This window comes from Sorex araneus, chromosome 1, assembly GCF_027595985.1.
Source record: "Sorex araneus isolate mSorAra2 chromosome 1, mSorAra2.pri, whole genome shotgun sequence".
NCBI lineage: Eukaryota > Metazoa > Chordata > Mammalia > Eulipotyphla > Soricidae > Sorex > Sorex araneus.
The window spans coordinates 450,965,469-450,981,703 of NC_073302.1; the positions used below are offsets into that span (position 1 = coordinate 450,965,469).

The window sequence follows — 16,235 nt, forward strand, 5'->3', positions numbered from 1 at the left end:
TGGAGGGCTCGCTTGGGGGGGAGAGGTGTGCTGGAAGTAGACTAGGGGCCAAACATGACGGCCACTTAATACGTGTTTGCAAACCATAACGCCCAAAAGGAGAGAGTAGAGAGCAAGAGGGAATGTGCTGCCACAGAGGTGGGGTGGGGGTGGGTGGCAGGAAGGACACTGGGAACACTGGTTGGCGGTAGAGAATGGGCACTGGTGGAGGGACGGGTGCTCAATCAGTGTATGAAACGTAATCACGAACATTTATAAGTCTATAACTGTATCTCACGGTGATTCATTTAAAAAATAATAACATATATCTATATATACATATACATATATATAGGAACCCAAAATGTTGTGCTCATAGAAAAACTCACTGCAGAAAGCAGCACACACGAAACACAAACAGCTCCTCAGTAAATTCACTGCTTCATGCTAAGCAGGAGCTTAATGCCAAAATGCAAACCAACCTTCATGCGAGCAGTTCAGCTCTGCCCTGTTCTTGGGTTTAGATAATGCTTCAACAAGCCTGTCCCGCCAGTCAGGAGTGACCACAGCCCCCAGACGGGCACAGGGCCAGCTAAAGGTCAGCCGGACAACGCTCAGGGCGCCCGTGTCTTTCAGGCCAAGGCGCACTAAAGCAAAGGCGCAATACTGCGACGTGTGTGGCAGAGAGCGAGTCTCCAGGACCCGTGGGAAAGCTGACCAGAGGGCGCTTACCAGCAGCAGGGCCGAGGGTCAGCGGTCCTTCTCTCCCGAGCTGCTCTCCCACGGGGACCTGCACTGCTGGGAACACACATTTATGACACGTTTATGAAATGCTAGCACGTGGTCCGAATTCCCTGCATCGTAATCCAAGTTACTTTAGCCTACTGGGAAAAGCCAATTTGCAAGAAAAACAAACCCTTTCATTAGGGAGCAGGACCTGATACCAAGTGACTAACAAAGTGACTACTCCACCGGGCTGGGGGATAACAAAGTAACTACCAGAGTGACGGCACTGTCAGGCTGGGTGATGTTTCTCTGGGTCTTTACGAAGTAGCACCTTGGAAAGGTTTCAAGGGACTTAATGGTAAAGGTTTTTGTTTTGTGAAAGACACTTAAAAAATTGCAAAACCACATCAAAAGACTTCACTGAAACTGTTGCTAGAGTCTTAGAAACTGCAATCTCACGTGCAACAAGGTATAAGAAAAGGAGATGGCACGGAGGCAGCTGAGTTTGTCACTGCCAAGGACAAACTTCTCCCCAGACAGGGCCAGGTGTGGCAGCTGAGGGCACCTGACCGGCACCGCCGCCTGAATTCACCCGCCTGACCCAACCCGCTCACTCCCTTCTGCACAGGGAGTGAGACACACGCCCTGGGTCCCGGGATGCCAGCAGCAGCCGGCCGGCCTGGGGTCCCACGATCCCACCGTCCCTCCAGCCTTCGGAGGCGCCGGAGCCCGTGCACAGACGCAGCCAGTAAGCAGCCCGCACCGCGAGCAGAGCCCCCCTTACCATCTGGAACAATTCCAGGCGCGGCCTCCTGCCCGGCCACGTGACCAGCGACGGCGTCCTCGCCGAGCGCGCGCCTCAGGAGCACCGCCTGGTCCTCGGGGCCGTCTACTTCCATGTCATTGCTATAATCTGAACAGAGACAGTCGGCGCCTTACTTCAGAACCAGCTCTGGTTCCAGCAACAGAGCCAATCACCTGTTCTAGGGAGGGCAAACTATTGTTTTTTAAATGCTATTGCTTTCTGATTTTTCCATATGGAACCATATGTGGGTCTCGAATCTCTTCACACTCGGGCTGGCTGCCCGACAGGCTAGTGTGCCCAGGAGGCCCGTCAGCTCCTCCTGACCCAGACCCACTGGGAGCAACCCTGAGCACTGACCCAACGCCAGAAACGCGGAAGCTGCAAAGAACGGGAGGGAAACGGGTTTGACTGCTCTGGCATCCCCGTGGCCAGGGAGATGTTCCCTCGGCCACCAGACCTGAGGCCCAGCCCAGAGCGGGCTGACCACCACAGGGAGCATGGGAGGGGGTGCAGAGCCTCGAGGCCTACTCTTCAAAGTGTTTTTGTCTTTTTGGGTCACAGAGAGGCTCAGGGGTTACTCGTGGCTCTGTGCTCAGGGATTTCTCCTGGTGGTGCCCGGGCCAGCACCCAGGCCGGCCGCGTGCAGAGCGCGAGCCCTCCCCGCCGTGCCACCACTCCGGCCCTTCCCGATTTGTCTCAGAGGATGAAGCAGGTGATGGTGCTGGGCTCCTGCCAGCCACCACCCACAGGACCAGAACGGGGAACAGAGTGGTGAGCAGGTGCAGGGGCATTTCCCGGGGGTCTCCGCGGGGTGCCCCGGGGCCAGGGCACACGGAACACGCGCCTTCGCCCGCCGGGCTCTCTGGGCCCAGGTCTGCTTCCTCAGCCTCGGGGAAGCTTTGTTTCTGACCGTCTCCTACCAAAACTGTCCCATGCCCAACCCAGTCTTGAGCTCAGGGTGTGAAAACTAAGGCCAGGAGACAGCACAGCAATGAGCAGCGTGACCAGCACACTGTGACCCGGGTGCGACCTGGACAGCCTGGGCAGCGCCCGGTCCATCCAGGGAACTGACCACTTGGCCAAGACGGGACATGACCCTCGCCCCACCCGCACACCGAGAACAGCGTGCAATCAGACCCGCCGGGCGTCCAAGGGCCAGATTCCCCGGTGCCAGCCAGGCCACGCGGCCTGGCCCAGGGACCTGGCGCTGAGCATACAGGGGGCACCGCGGCGCACGGCACAATCATACACAGGGCCCCCAGCAGGACTCCGAGTTACCTGAGGGGATTCCCGTCATGTCCAGGCCGACACCCGGCTGGAAAGGGTCCATCTCAGCCGCTAGGTGTCTACAATACAGGCAGATGTATTCTTCTTTGACCTGAGAATCCAGTTCATGATCTGTTGGTTTGTCACATTCTAAATGAACCCATCTGTGGCGATAAATATATTTAAATAAAATTTTCTATTTTAAAGTCAAGTTGAGCACTAGGGAGAAGAGAGGCGACTGCTGAAGAACTGGAGAGAGGACATTCATGGTGACGGGGGAGGCCCAGAGGGGGAGAGGCTGACATTTTTCCAACGTCATTTGTGACGGACTCGGGAAAAGCTATTTTCTCTTCTCCCACCTAGGGCTGGCTCGGGCCCTGGCACGCCCACCTCCTCGCCCCATGCGGGCTCAGGGACGCCGTCCAGCACTCAGTACCTGAGGGACGGCCACAGCGACAGAAGCTGGACCGCAAGATAGACACACGAGAGAAGAGGTGACAGACGCTTGTCGGGGGGACGGGACTCTTACCTCCTGCACATGTTACAGTGCAGCATGTCCTTCTGGGACTCTGGATGGTAGCACTTCCCACAGAAAGGACACAGGTTATCCTGCTGTTGGTAACAGCTGTCACATACCAGGCAATTGTGGTGCCACTGGGGACTGGACCGTGTGCCACAGACGACACAGACTCTGCAATTCTACACACCGGGGAGAGAGAGACAAGGTGCATTACACATCTGATCGCCGTGCCGGTCCCCGGGCTTCAGAAATCAGACATTTGTGGATGAAAACCTCCACTTTCGTCACTATGAGGCCACAAACGGGTATGCTTCTGAAACAGCACCTTCAGCACCTGACACGACCCCCCTCATCTCGTACTAAAAACTCAAGACAGACACGTGGGAAGCCTAGTAAGAAAAGCAGCAACAACACAGCACAAATATCCGAGAGAAACCGTCCCGAGTCAGCCCTGACCCGGGGGAAGCCAACTCAGCTGGCTACTTCCTTGTCCAACACAAGGTGGCCCAACCAATGCCAGGCCGGAAAAACGCCACTCGGTACCACATCTGACTGGACTCCCCAGATTTGTAGAAGAAAATGTCATTATCCTTCTCCCAGTACAAGGCCCGAGAGAGACCAGCCCAAACCCGCCCGCAAGCTGACCTGTCAGACGCCCGGCGCTGCCTGCCCGCCCGCTGCCCAGCTCCAGGGGACTCGGAAGGGAAGGAACCGCGGCCGGGCAGGGCACTGGGCTTCACGTGAAAGGTCCTGGGTCTGAGCTACGGCAAGGCTGAACTTCAGTCCACCCACATCTTAAAATCAGTGAAAAGAAACAATTTTGGGGAGACACTAGGCCGATAAGAAAGGGGTGCGCATACCTCACACAAACCCGCAGTCTCGTAATGGTGCCCAGCGGACTGCAAACAAACTCACAGGTAAACACAACGGGAAAAAGAACTCAATGAAATAAGACCCTAGTAACAAATAGCAGACTTCATTCAACAAACAGACGCCAGGAGCAAATTAGGAAAATAGACCACTTCTTAGCAGACTTTATACAAGAGCTTTAGAAATAGTTAAAGAGCGAAAAACACATGAAAGAAATCTAACGTTATGATATCTGGGGGGAAAATTTTTTTAACAGATGCTAAAAAGGCTTTTAGAAAGATAAAAATCCATTCCTAAAATAATCTTGGGAGGGGCTGGAGCGACAGCACAGCGGGGAGGGCGTTTGCCATGCATGCGACTGACCCGGGTTCGATCCCCAGCATCCCATATGGTCCCCTGAGCACCGCCAGGAGTAATTCCGGAGTGCAGAGACAGGAGTAACCCCTGTGCATCAACAGGTGTGACCCAAAAAGAAAAAAAAAAAACCTTGAGGAAAAAAAAGTCACAATAGGCACATGTGCTGCTCGAGCCCGCGTGGCCGAGCACATGTGTCGCCCGCATCTCCCCTCTTGAGATGTGGACTCCCATGCTTCTGTGACTGATGCTGGGCTGTGTGTAGGGGCTCTCTCTTAAGCACATTACTCTCTCCCTCTCCCTCTCTCCCGCTCCACACCTTAAAAATCCTCCAAATAAAAAAAGGTAACGATGGGATTTCCGTGGCGAGCCCCATACACGCTTCGCCTAGGTCAGCACTTCCTGCCTGGGGAACAGAGCGGCACGTCCACTAAGGTCCGGGGGATGGGAGCCTCGGTCAACGGGGACGGCTTTTTCTGTAGCAGCCCCGCGCCCACCAGGGTGATGGCTAAGCACAGCCAGTGTGGCCCGAAAGATAAAAAGTCAAACCTACAACTCTACAACTCGGGGAGGGAAGCGTGCTGCCCAGTGCTGCCCAGCGTTACAGGGGGACGTCCCAGCAGGCAGCCAGGGGCCGAGGGACCGAGCCTCGACTGGCGGGACAACGCTAGTTTTGTCGGTTTATGACGCTGTAACCGAGAAGGCAGATTTGGGGCAAAGGCAAATGAGTTTTATTTGTGTTTTTTTCCAACTCTGAAAGCTAGGTATTCTCCGTTAAAGACTCTGCGGGGGCCGGGGGCTTCGGGATCACTCCCAGGGCTCAGCAGTGCTCTGGGATCACTCCTGGGTCAGCCGCATGTGCAAACCAGCGCCCTCCCTGCTGCTCTCTCTTGGACGGAATCACGAGTTTTGTCCTGTCTTACCACACAAAACACTGACAGGCATTCTAGCGGGGAAAACAGGGAAGAGAAGGGCTGGAGCCATAGCACAGCGGGGAGGGCATTTGCCTTGCACGCGGCGACCCAGGTTCGATTCCCAGCATTCCATATAGTCCCTGAGCACTGCTGGGGGTGATTCCTGAGTGCAGAGCCAGGAGTAACCCTGTGCATCGCCAAAGCAGAAAAACGAAACAAAACACAAAAACGGGGAAGAGAGCCTGGCCTAACAAGGAACCAATCTTGCCCAATTCCTCCAAGTCTGACCGTCCTGAGCTTTGGGGGTCTCCCGACAATGGTGCCCCCTGGAACTACTTCCCCTCAGAGAGCAGCGGCGAGGCCCCAGGCCTCCCGGGTGACCCGCCCCCCAGAGAGCAAACTCGAAAGCCCTGTGCTCTCCGCGAGCTACACCCGACTGGCTCTCAGCCAGCACTGGGGCTCCGACAGGCCTCGGAATACGCCACAGGTGACTCCCATAGAAGGGGTGGGGCCACCGGGGCAGGAGAGCAGGGGCCGGCAGAACAGACGGGTCCCGGGGAGCTAGGGCACCGGCGGCGGGGAAACGGCTCGGAAGGTCGGAGGACTTGCAGGGGCGCGGCCGAGCCCCGTCACCGCACACGCCTCCCTAGAGCAGCGCCCAGAGGAAGCGGCTGGAGGGGAACCGGAACACAGGGCGCAGGTTTCTCGGGAGAACTGAGCAGACCCACAGTTGTCTTGCTTTTGTTCTTCAGGCCACTCCAGGTGGTCGCAGGGCCGCCCCAGGGAGCCCAGGGGCCACACGGTGCTGAGCCCGCCAGCCCTCAGACAGAGCCGCAGGGAGAGGTCTGGCTTCAGGGTCCAGCGATTCCTTCTTACAGAAAAACAGGCAAGACTTCAAACAGTGAGATCGGAATTGAGAGGATGTGTGGGTTTTGTTTGAAAAGTGAAGCAAGAGAGTTTTTATGGAACGAAACTTGGAAAGATGTGGGGGTGAGTGTGGAACAGGATGGGGAGAGGAGAGCGGGAGAGAGGCAGCACTCGACCAGCGGGAGGCGCACTCGAGGGGGACACAGAGAAGCCGGGGGGTGGACTTTAGGACATGCGGGCCACCCACGGCTTGTGGGTAACGGGCTGCCGGCCTGTGGCCCACACAGGTTTGACCCCACACCCCAACCCCCGGAGCGATCCCTGAGTGCAGAGCCAGAAAACAAATAACAAATGAAACAACAACAAAACAGGACAAGTATTTCTCACTTTGACAAATTTCTATTTTCAATAATTTCCAACTTGAATAAAATTCTGAAATTCAAGTCACTGCAGGAAGTATAAGGAAGACAGAGGAAATTAAAAAGAAAAAAGAAATAAAACAAGTTAGCTTTAAAATAGCCAAGCAGGGGCAGGAGCGATAGCACAGGGGGGAGGGCATTTGCCTTGCACAAGACCGACCTGGGTTCGATTCCCAGCATCCCATAGGGTCCCCTGAGCACCGCCAGGGGTGGTTCCTGAGTGCAGAGCCAAGAGTAACCCCTGAGCATCGCCAGGTGTGACCCAAAAAGCAAATAAATAAATAATAAAATGAATAAAAGCAAATAAATAACAAAAGCAAATAAATAACAAATAAAATAGCCAAGCACTTCAATTACAACTCATTCAAAATAGCTGACCACTGAAATCTGTCGACCCAATTTTCACTGAAAATGACGCCTAGAGACTGCTGCCCCAATGTTCTCATGTGGAAGGGTCACGCACGGCTGGCCAAGAGAACCCGACGTGGCCAGCCCTCGAGTCAGGAGAAGCCGGTATCGAGTTTCAGACACGGGAGGCCCCGGGACAAGGGAGAGCTCCACGCCGCGGGAGGCCCGTCCCTCACGAGACAGGAGGGCCACTCGGCTCACCAGCTAAGCCCCGACCTGCCTGCGGCTCCTCCCAGGTGGGCACTCGCGGCGACTCACTCTCCGGCCGCCAACACCTCGATCCAGCCACACAGCGGGCGGCGCTGTCCGTCGGGGCGCAGGGCAGGACACTGGGCAGGGCGCAGGGCAGGACACACAGGCACCCGCTCTCCCCTTCCCAGCGACAAGAACTCGATTAAAATCGTCATAAAATCCGCGGCTTCAGTGGCCGCCTGAAGCCAATGCACGGGGCCCAATGTGCTCTGAGGGAGCCGGGCGGCACCTGCGGCTTAAACTCACAGGCCCCGCCCCCTTGCCTGGCCGGGCCCCGCCCACCACGCAGGTGCCCGCACACCTGGGCGAGGGGGCATCTCTGCACGAGGCCCGCACCCGCCGTCCATGCTCCCCAAGGGCCCCAGCACCCCTCAGGGTGCAGGGCCCCAACAGCAAAGCCCCCGCAGAATCCTGCACAGAGCGCGGTCGCGGCCCACAGGCTCAGAGACCAAGGAGACTGAGTCAATGTGCCTCTGGGGAGTGATGAGGGCCCGCAGGAGGCCCAGCTGGAGTCCTCAGCCGCTCCCAGCAGCCCAGCAGTAACCGCTAAGGAGGGGGCTGCCCCACGTTTTGGGAATCACTGGATCGACACCCTATTAGAAGTCTCCACCTTGCCACAACAGGCCACAGCCCGTGGCCGCAAGTCTGCAGCCGGACAGCAGCAAGCAGAGCCGGGGCGTCTCCAGCACTGAGGGCCTACTCTGAACCAGCCCCGAGGAGAAAACCGACTTTCTGCTGGTTACGAGAAACATCATTAGTGAAGATGGAAGTTGCGGAGCCGGAGAGAGAGGACAGCCATGAGGGCACAGCTGCGCACAGCCAACCCGGACCCGCCCTGGGGCCCCGTATGGTTTCCCGAGCCCCCCACCCCTACACCCCTCCTGAGCATCACAGACGTGGCCCAAAAGCAAACTTTTAAAAATCTCACTTATAAACGTTATTGTCTTATCTTTCAAGCCAGTAACTACTGCACATAAAATCTTTGCCCGCCTTCGTGGCCGTTCTATAAAACTGGTCACGGCTCGGGGCCAGAGAGGACCCAGCAGCCTTGGTGGATCCCCAGCACCCAGCGCCTCTGGCACTCCCAAGAGTGGCCCCGAGCACCGCCAAGTGCGGCCCTTGGAACAACGAACCGAATCAGACTCCACATGGACGCTGCAGTCCCTCGGCCCCTGGGCTCACGGCCCACCAGAAAGTGAGAATCAGATCAAGGCGGACTCTGGGACCCAAGGGCCGAGGGCACCCGCAGGCAAGCGCAGGGTCAGCCCCTGAGACGCAGTTAGCTACGTCTGCAGACTTTCAAGGAAGCCCGGGGACACTTCCGGTCAATTTTATCCTAGCAAAGTGCAGAGTGGATATCTGTGAATAAGTTTACTCCTCTGTCCGTTGAGAATTAACGATGCGTGTCAGTCGCTCTGTTTGGGCCACATTCCGTGGTGCTCTCAGCACCTGCGGCCTGGTGCTTGGCCTGGTCCCAGCAGCGCTCACAAGCCACACGTCTGGGGAAGGAACCCAGCTTCGGGATGCAAACTGTCACTGCAGCCTTGAGCTACCTCCCTTCCAAACCAGTTATTCCCAGCTGGACTGTAAGAATTTAAACACCCTGGGGCCGGAGTGCCAGGTCAGCAGGGAGGACGTCTGCCGTGCATGCAGCTGACCTCAGTTTGATCCCCAGCACCCCGATGGCCCCACTGAGCCTCACTGGGTGTGGCCCCAAAGCAAGAATTTAAAGCGTCTGGTGCTTCCATAAACAGAGCACCCTGGAATCCGGCTGCCTTCCCCGTAGCCATGGTGGGCACTGCTCTGTCACCTCCATGTCGGCAGACAGAAGGCAGAGACTGCAGAAAATTCCTGCTCGAGTTTACTGACACCAAGAGAGGACACGGCAGGTCACCACACAGACATGCCAAGGAAAGGAGAATCGAGGGCGACAGGGAAGATCAGCCAACACAGAACGAAGCAGCCCACAAAGCAGAGATGGGACAAATCCTAAGTGTCTGGGCCCGACACTGAAGGAGAAGAGGGACCTTAAGGGTCAAATAAAAAGTATTTAAATCAACAATCACTAAAATCACCATGTACCATACACAGCTGGACATATAATCCCAGATGTTTTACAGAACCATGGAGCACATGTCCACATGTTCATATGTTATGGATAAAATCACGGTAAAACCATATTCAATGACCCCAAATTTTTTAACATATGTACATAAACATTCACATAAACACGTTTTATATATATCTATATATATCTTAAAAGTCACCTTTGAATTACCTAAAAGCCAACTCATCAAATGTAACACTATCTCTGGCATTTATTTATTTTTGCACTTTGGGTACCACCCAGTGATGCACAGGGGTTACTCCTGGCTCTGCACTCAGGAATTACTCCTGGTGGTGCTCAGAGGACCATATAGGATGCTGGCAATTGAACCAGGGTCGATTTGCTACCTTTCGCCCTACCCGCTGTGCTATCACTCCAGCCCCAAAAAGTCATTTTTATCTAAAAGCCAACTGATCAAATGTAACACTATCTCTGGCACTTAAATAAATCAATTTAAATATAGATGTTTTGATATGGTGTACTATTTCAGCAAGTTTCTGGAACAAGTTAGGGTGAGATCATTCAAAAACAAGAGTCTATGTGAAAAAACATACACATGTGAGCTAACGGACTCACGGCAGCATTTTAAAATGTTCTACTCTGGAGCTGGAAGTGATAGCATAGTGGGTAGGGCGTTTGCCTTGCATGCGACCGACCCAGGTTCGATTCCCAGCATCCCATAGGGTCCCCTGAGCACCACCAGGGTAATTCCTGAGTGCAGAACCAGGAGTCACCCCTGTGCATTGCCGGGTCTGACCCAAAAAGCCAAAAAAATAAATAAATAAATAAATAAAAATAAAAATAAAAAAATAAAATGTTCTACACTTCTAGTGCTTCTAACCGGAGCCACCCAAGTGTCCAATCAGCAACTTCACTCAACCAGCTGTGGCATCTCCACAAACAGGCATGAAGCACTACTGGGAGGCTGGCAAAGCGGCCAATCTCTGAAGAATCACACTGAGCTGAAAAGGCCAGAACAGGGTCCGAGAGTGGCTCAAGGGCTGACCACAGGCTCCGCCCCCAGCACTGCCAGCAGTAGCCCCCAGACAGCCAGGAGTCGCCCAGAGCTCTGTCCAGGGTGGCAGCTCCCAAAGCAGCAAAACTAATCAAGGGCACAGATGATTTTTTTACAAAGTGCAGAATCCTCAAAAAGGCAGCCCCGGGAGAAGCCAGGAAGACGGGCAGGCAGGGGCACTGGGCAGCACTTTTCCGGGGGGGGAGGGGGGCAGTGAATGGTGTGGACATATTCATCGCCTCGGGCGGGGGCTGAGCGGACACTCGTCAGATCAGACAAGTGTCTGCCGATTAAATCGCACCTGGAAGCTGGCGGCGAGGTAGAGGTTGGAACAGGCATCCAACTTGCGTGCTCACTATCTGAAAACACTTAGAGATGGTGATATTTTTCCTCAGAAAGAACAAACAACTTACTTTGCATTTCCAGCCGTTGGTGGGCACGGACTTCATGACTGGCTGAAGGCAGAAGGTGTGGTAACCTTTGTCACACGTGTCACATACCAGCATCTTGCTGTCTTCTCCCGATTGTCTGAAAAATGAGACGGCATTAACGATGCCTTACCTTCTGACCGACGTCAGGAAGCCTCCCCAGAACGGCTCCTGGGGGCTGCCCAAGGGCGCATCCCTCCGTGTTCCCCACGACAACAGGTACCGGGAGTGGACGACACAGACTCTCCCGAAGCCCCCAGGGCATTATCCTGACTGGCCCTGCCCTGTGGTGAACATGCTTCAGTCACCTGAGGGGTCCTGCAGAACAGGGGTGCGGCTGGCGGAGTAACCGCGATCTGGCTATGGAAACCTTCCTGAGAGAAGCTCCCACACACGGCCCCATGACTAGAGGCCAATCACGGGTGGGGGTGATGCCCGACACTGAAGACTCGAGTGGCCTTCGTGTCAAGCATAAAATGGGAACAGTGCGAGGGCAGGCCCAGGTGGAGAGCACTGAGCACCCAGCAGGCAGCAAGTGCTGACTAAACAGCGTGAGGGGAATCACCTGGGCGCTAACTCGCAGGAAGCCCCTAGCAGGCAGGAGGCGCCGCCGAGGCCACGGGGGACGGGAAAGAACCCGCCTTGCTGGAACCCAGAGCTGTGGCCTGACGCTGGCCCAAAGAGTCTCCTGGGAAGGCCGGGCCGGCCTGCTTTGCTCTGCGCCTGCTGCTGGCCACGGACACCCACACACAGGAGCTGAGCTGGGGCGGGTGGGGTGGGGAGAACCGGGCGGGGACAGGAGTGGAGAATGGGAGGTCGGGCGTCGGCCATGCCACGCCAGCGGGGTGGATGCTACGCATCCAACGTGCTGGAAAGGTGAAGGTGGCCTTTTCCTTCCAGACGCTCACTCCATCCCAGGACACTATGACAGGCACAGGTATCAGACATCTACGACTCTAACTTTTCGTTTTCGTTTTGCTGATTGGGGGAGGGGCGCACCCTCAGTAGAGCCCAGGGGCTCGGCCTGGCTGCAGGCCCACCATGAGCTCCTGGGGGCCGAGCCCAGGCAGACGCCCGCTGAGCTCTCTCCAGCCCTGCTGCCTTCAGACTTCTACCAAAATAGAAACAAATGCACACGGTCCTATTCATTCGGCAGGAATCTAGGGTCTTGCTGCTAATTGTTACATAATTAAATCGAAAACCAGACGGATCGTGGCAACTGTGGGTAAAATTTCTCCTGGCTACAGAAAATCCTCAGCTTCTAAGTGATCTGAAGGCTCCGGAGACGCTGGTAACAGCCCCAAGTGCCACAATATCCGTTACAAGAGAGAAAATGAAAAGCCGAGAGTTGGACGTAGGGCGGAGATGGCTCCACGTGTGCCCTGCGCCGCGTGCCGGGACCCCGGCTGCACCCCCACGGGCAAAGGAATTGAGAAAACGGCCGAATGATGGAGAACAACAAACCAGAGAAGGTCAGCCCCACGACAGAGGGGTGACGTACACTCTGCTTCAGAACCACGGTGACGCACAGGAACAGAAAATAACTGTTTTTCAAACCAGAGGTTTCCTTTTCCAACAGTAATTTTATGGGTGTGTGTTCTCTCCTTTTAGAAATGCTGCTTTCACATTATTATTATTATTATTATTATTATTATTATTATTATTATTATTATTTTGTTTTTTTGGGTCACACCCGGTGATGCACAGGGGTTACTCCTGTCTCTGCACTCAGGAATTACTCCTGGCAGTGCTCAGGGCACCCTATGGGATGCTGGGAATCGAACCCGGGTTGGCCGCGTGCAAGGCAAACGCCCTCCCCGCTGTGCTAAGGCTCCAGCCCCTGACGCCATTATTTTAAACCGTCGTTCTCATCCATTAAGGATCACTGCCATGTTTGCGTGAATTTTCCTGGCCACCAGAGGAACTTCGATATAGGCTCAGGTTCTGGTTAGACTTGTTTCTGGAGTAAATGTCAACGGATCCGCAGCCACGTGCTAAGCGTGATGAGGCGGTGTGACCGCAGCAGCCGCACACAGACCGCCTCCCCCCGGCACCTCACCGGGCTCCCTTCAGACACGCCCGTGCAGTGAAACGAGACTTACTTGCAGTTCTGGCACACTTTGCACTCGGGGCACTGCCAGCCTGCGCGCTTCAGCGGAGTGACGGTTATGTCCAGGCACATCCCGTGGTAGTGCTGACCACAAGTGGTGCAGAAGAACTGGTCTAGGAGGTCCCCGGGGCTGTCACACACGGCACAGTTGGCGTCTTCCTTGGCTACAATTAACAGTGAAACAATGAAATGGTTGGATAAGAATTTGGCTTTTTCCTGACTTCACAGTTAAAAAAAAAAAAAGTCACCGTAAGGGAATCTGCCTGGTGAGTGGCTCAGACAAGCCCAGTCACCCACATTGAGATGACGGTCAGCCAGAAAACGCCTGGAAAGCAAACACCGCAATGCGGTCACCCTCAACTCCACAGTGACTGAAATCACAAAGTTTCGACTGTCTGTGGCCTTGTGTCACTGAGATCTCAGGAGCTCTGCACTGATCCACAACCCTCTCACCAGGGAGGGTGGCACCCGTCAGGCTGGAGAGAGCCGAAGGGAGAGCATCGTGGCAGGACCAAGAGAAACTGGCTACTGACGGGCTAGATCTACCCGGTAGTAAACAAAGTCAGTTGGAATACAAAATTAAGAAAAATCATATCACAAATTAAGATGCATTTTAAGTATAAACAAAATAATTTTTATTAAAATAAAAAATCTGAGTACTGGGGGCTGGAGTGATAGCACAGCGGGTAGGGCGTTTGCCTTGCACACGGCCGACCCGGGTTCAAATCCCAGCATCCCATATGGTCCCCTGAGCACCGCCAGGGGTGATTCCTGAGTGCATGAGCCAGGAGTGACCCCTGTGCATTGCTGGGTGTGACCCAAAATGCAAAAAAAAAAAAAAATCTGAGTACTGTGGTATATTTAAGAGAGAAAATTAAACATAGGAATTAGATATTCATACACTCTACATCTCTACATTCATAATACTGCCAGCCACTGAAGCAGTAAAACCCTCCGTGATTACAGACATCATCTTTATACGTGAAGGAAAAGAAACAGCTTCCCTGTTCCCCAAACAATTCCTGACACATGATTAACAGGACTGGGACAGGGGCAGTGGGTGTGGGGAGGGCTGAGTGGGGGCCGCAGAGACCCAGGGACGGGTGGTACAGCACATCTGCAACTTTAAAATTATCATCATTATTTTGAATCAAAACAAAAAAAATTAAATGCTGTATTCTCTTAAGAAAAAGGGACGTTTAAAAATCATCCAAAAAAAATTTTAAACATCTTTGAACATCTGAATAACCACAGAACCCAACAGGCTTGCGTCACCCTCATGTGTGAGAGGACAGGGTGCATTCTCGAGCGCCCCTGAGACGATGCACTGAAGTATATCCACAGCTGGCACTGAACGTCACCAAGCAGCGTGTCCCAGACTGAAACGAGCACTGTGACTGAGAAGACCAGGGAGCCTGGAGCGGTCTGAGCTGGGGTGCCGGGCGACTTCCCTCCGCCTGGAAATCGTTTCTTCTTTCTACTCAGCGAAGGCAGAGAGCACAGCCAAGCCCCTCGGGACAGAGGAAGAACCTGGCCCGTACTTCTTAGAGTAAACTGGCAAGCTGGTTTTGGCGCTGGCGCCCAGCCCAGTTTGGGGGAGTGGGGCGAGGCTCTGAGGGGTGGCTGGCGGCTCCTCCAGCTGGGTGTTGTGGGGGTCACTCCGGCAGTGCGCAGGGGACCATGGGGTGCAGGGGTGGAGCCCGGGCCACTGTGGGGGGCACGGCCCTTGGCGAGCTCTCCTTGGGACCAGATGTTTGTTCTTCACGTCCCTTAGAGTTGCAGCAAGAATCAGCCGGATTGGAGGCCCTGGCAAGCCTGGGGGGCACACGGAGACCCCAAGGCATCCCGGCAAGGCCTCCTGTGGGCTTTCTGCACCGTGCACGCCCCTGCAGGCCCCACCGTCACCTCCCGCTGTCTCCTCGGGCACCTCCATCTCTGCCTTTTGCGCGGCCTTTCGGACCCACCATCCCCCGGGACTGAAGTCGCACGGGACCTGCCCCCGGCCTGACTTCATGCTCACGGGATCCCCCCCATAAGACACCCGACTCCAGCATCTCCACCAGCAGCCCAGGTGCTTCCTAGTCAGCTTCCTGTCATAACTTCCACAGAATGTTCCAGACACAGTCGCCCTTGGACAGTAACGGCCTTCTTTTTTTTTTTTTTTGCTTTTTGGGTCACACCCGGTGATGCATAGGGGTCACTCCTGGCTCTGCACTCAGGAATTACCCCTGGCGGTGCTCAGAGGACCATATGGGATGCTGGGAACCGAACCTAGGTTGGCCGCGTGCAAGGCAAAGGCCCTCCCCGCTGTGCTATCGCTCCAGCCCCAGTAGCTGCCTTCTAAGCTGAAGCTTCTCTTTCCCTCAGGCTCGGTGGAGGCAGAACACAGAGCACCTCTGGGAGCTGCTGACGGGCCCCTGAACGCCTCCCTCCGGAGAAGACTCTCCACCAGGGGAAACACTCCCCCGCCCCCCACCAGGCCACTCAGGGGCCTCGGGACAGCTCCTGGCAGAGCCCAGGGGACAGTGTGGTGGCAGATGGCTCCCGGCCACGTTCCTGCCCTCCCGGGAGTATCCCCGGCCCGTGCGTCCCTGCTGACAGCGGTGTCTGAGCCTCCCATGGCTCGGCCGCACCAAGAATCTGTACATCCCAAAGTTTCCATTTCTAAATCCAATTCTCTTTACTCTGCTTCAATTAAACTTCAAGTCCTTTTTAAAAGGGGGTGGGGGAGAATCAAGGCAGTTTTTTGCGGCAGTTATTACAAATTTTTACTAAGTTTATATTCCGTATATATTCTTAGTATCTAGTGAATTCTTGTCACGCCCTTATGAGCCAGGCTACCTGCCGAGAAGTCCTGCGGCCCAGGGCGGCCGAGAGGCAGAAAAGGCGCTGACCCTGGGCCCGCCTACCGCGCGCTCACCCTCTCTGTTCTCCGACAGCCACATCCCACTGGTTCTGGCTTCCTTTCCTCCTGCTGCCCATGTAGCTTTATGAGGCCCTGTGAATGACCCCCCCCCCCCCACTGAGGCAAAGTACCGACCCCTCGGGATGACCCTGACTCGGGGCCTTGCCTGGACACCAGCGCTGGCACGTGCATCTGTGCCAAAGCCAATCCCTCCTGCACTTCACTTTCTTTTTTTTTTTGGCTTTTGGGTCACACCTGGCGATGCTCAGGGGTTCCTCCTGGCTCTGCAC

At 55.1% G+C, this 16,235-nt stretch overlaps 1 protein-coding gene across 17 annotated transcripts in view; it reads right to left on the reverse strand.

Moving 5' to 3' along the window:
* Positions 1–16,235, reverse strand: part of KMT2C (lysine methyltransferase 2C) — a 169,473-nt gene that overhangs the window by 67,223 nt on the left and 86,015 nt on the right. For 15 of the 17 annotated variants that reach the window (XM_055145032.1, XM_055144981.1, XM_055145073.1 and 12 more), the window contains exons 8-13: positions 13,033–13,204; positions 10,916–11,030; positions 3,306–3,475; positions 2,789–2,940; positions 1,490–1,618; positions 712–777 (exon numbers count right to left, since the gene is read on the reverse strand). In XM_055145032.1, coding sequence (XP_055001007.1) covers positions 712–777; positions 1,490–1,618; positions 2,789–2,940; positions 3,306–3,475; positions 10,916–11,030; positions 13,033–13,204 — 804 coding nt within the window. Of the gene's footprint in view, positions 1–711; positions 778–1,489; positions 1,619–2,788; positions 2,941–3,305; positions 3,476–10,915; positions 11,031–13,032; positions 13,205–16,235 lie in introns of those variants that run through there. The other 2 variants (XM_055144984.1, XM_055145063.1) reach the window with 2 other exon arrangements.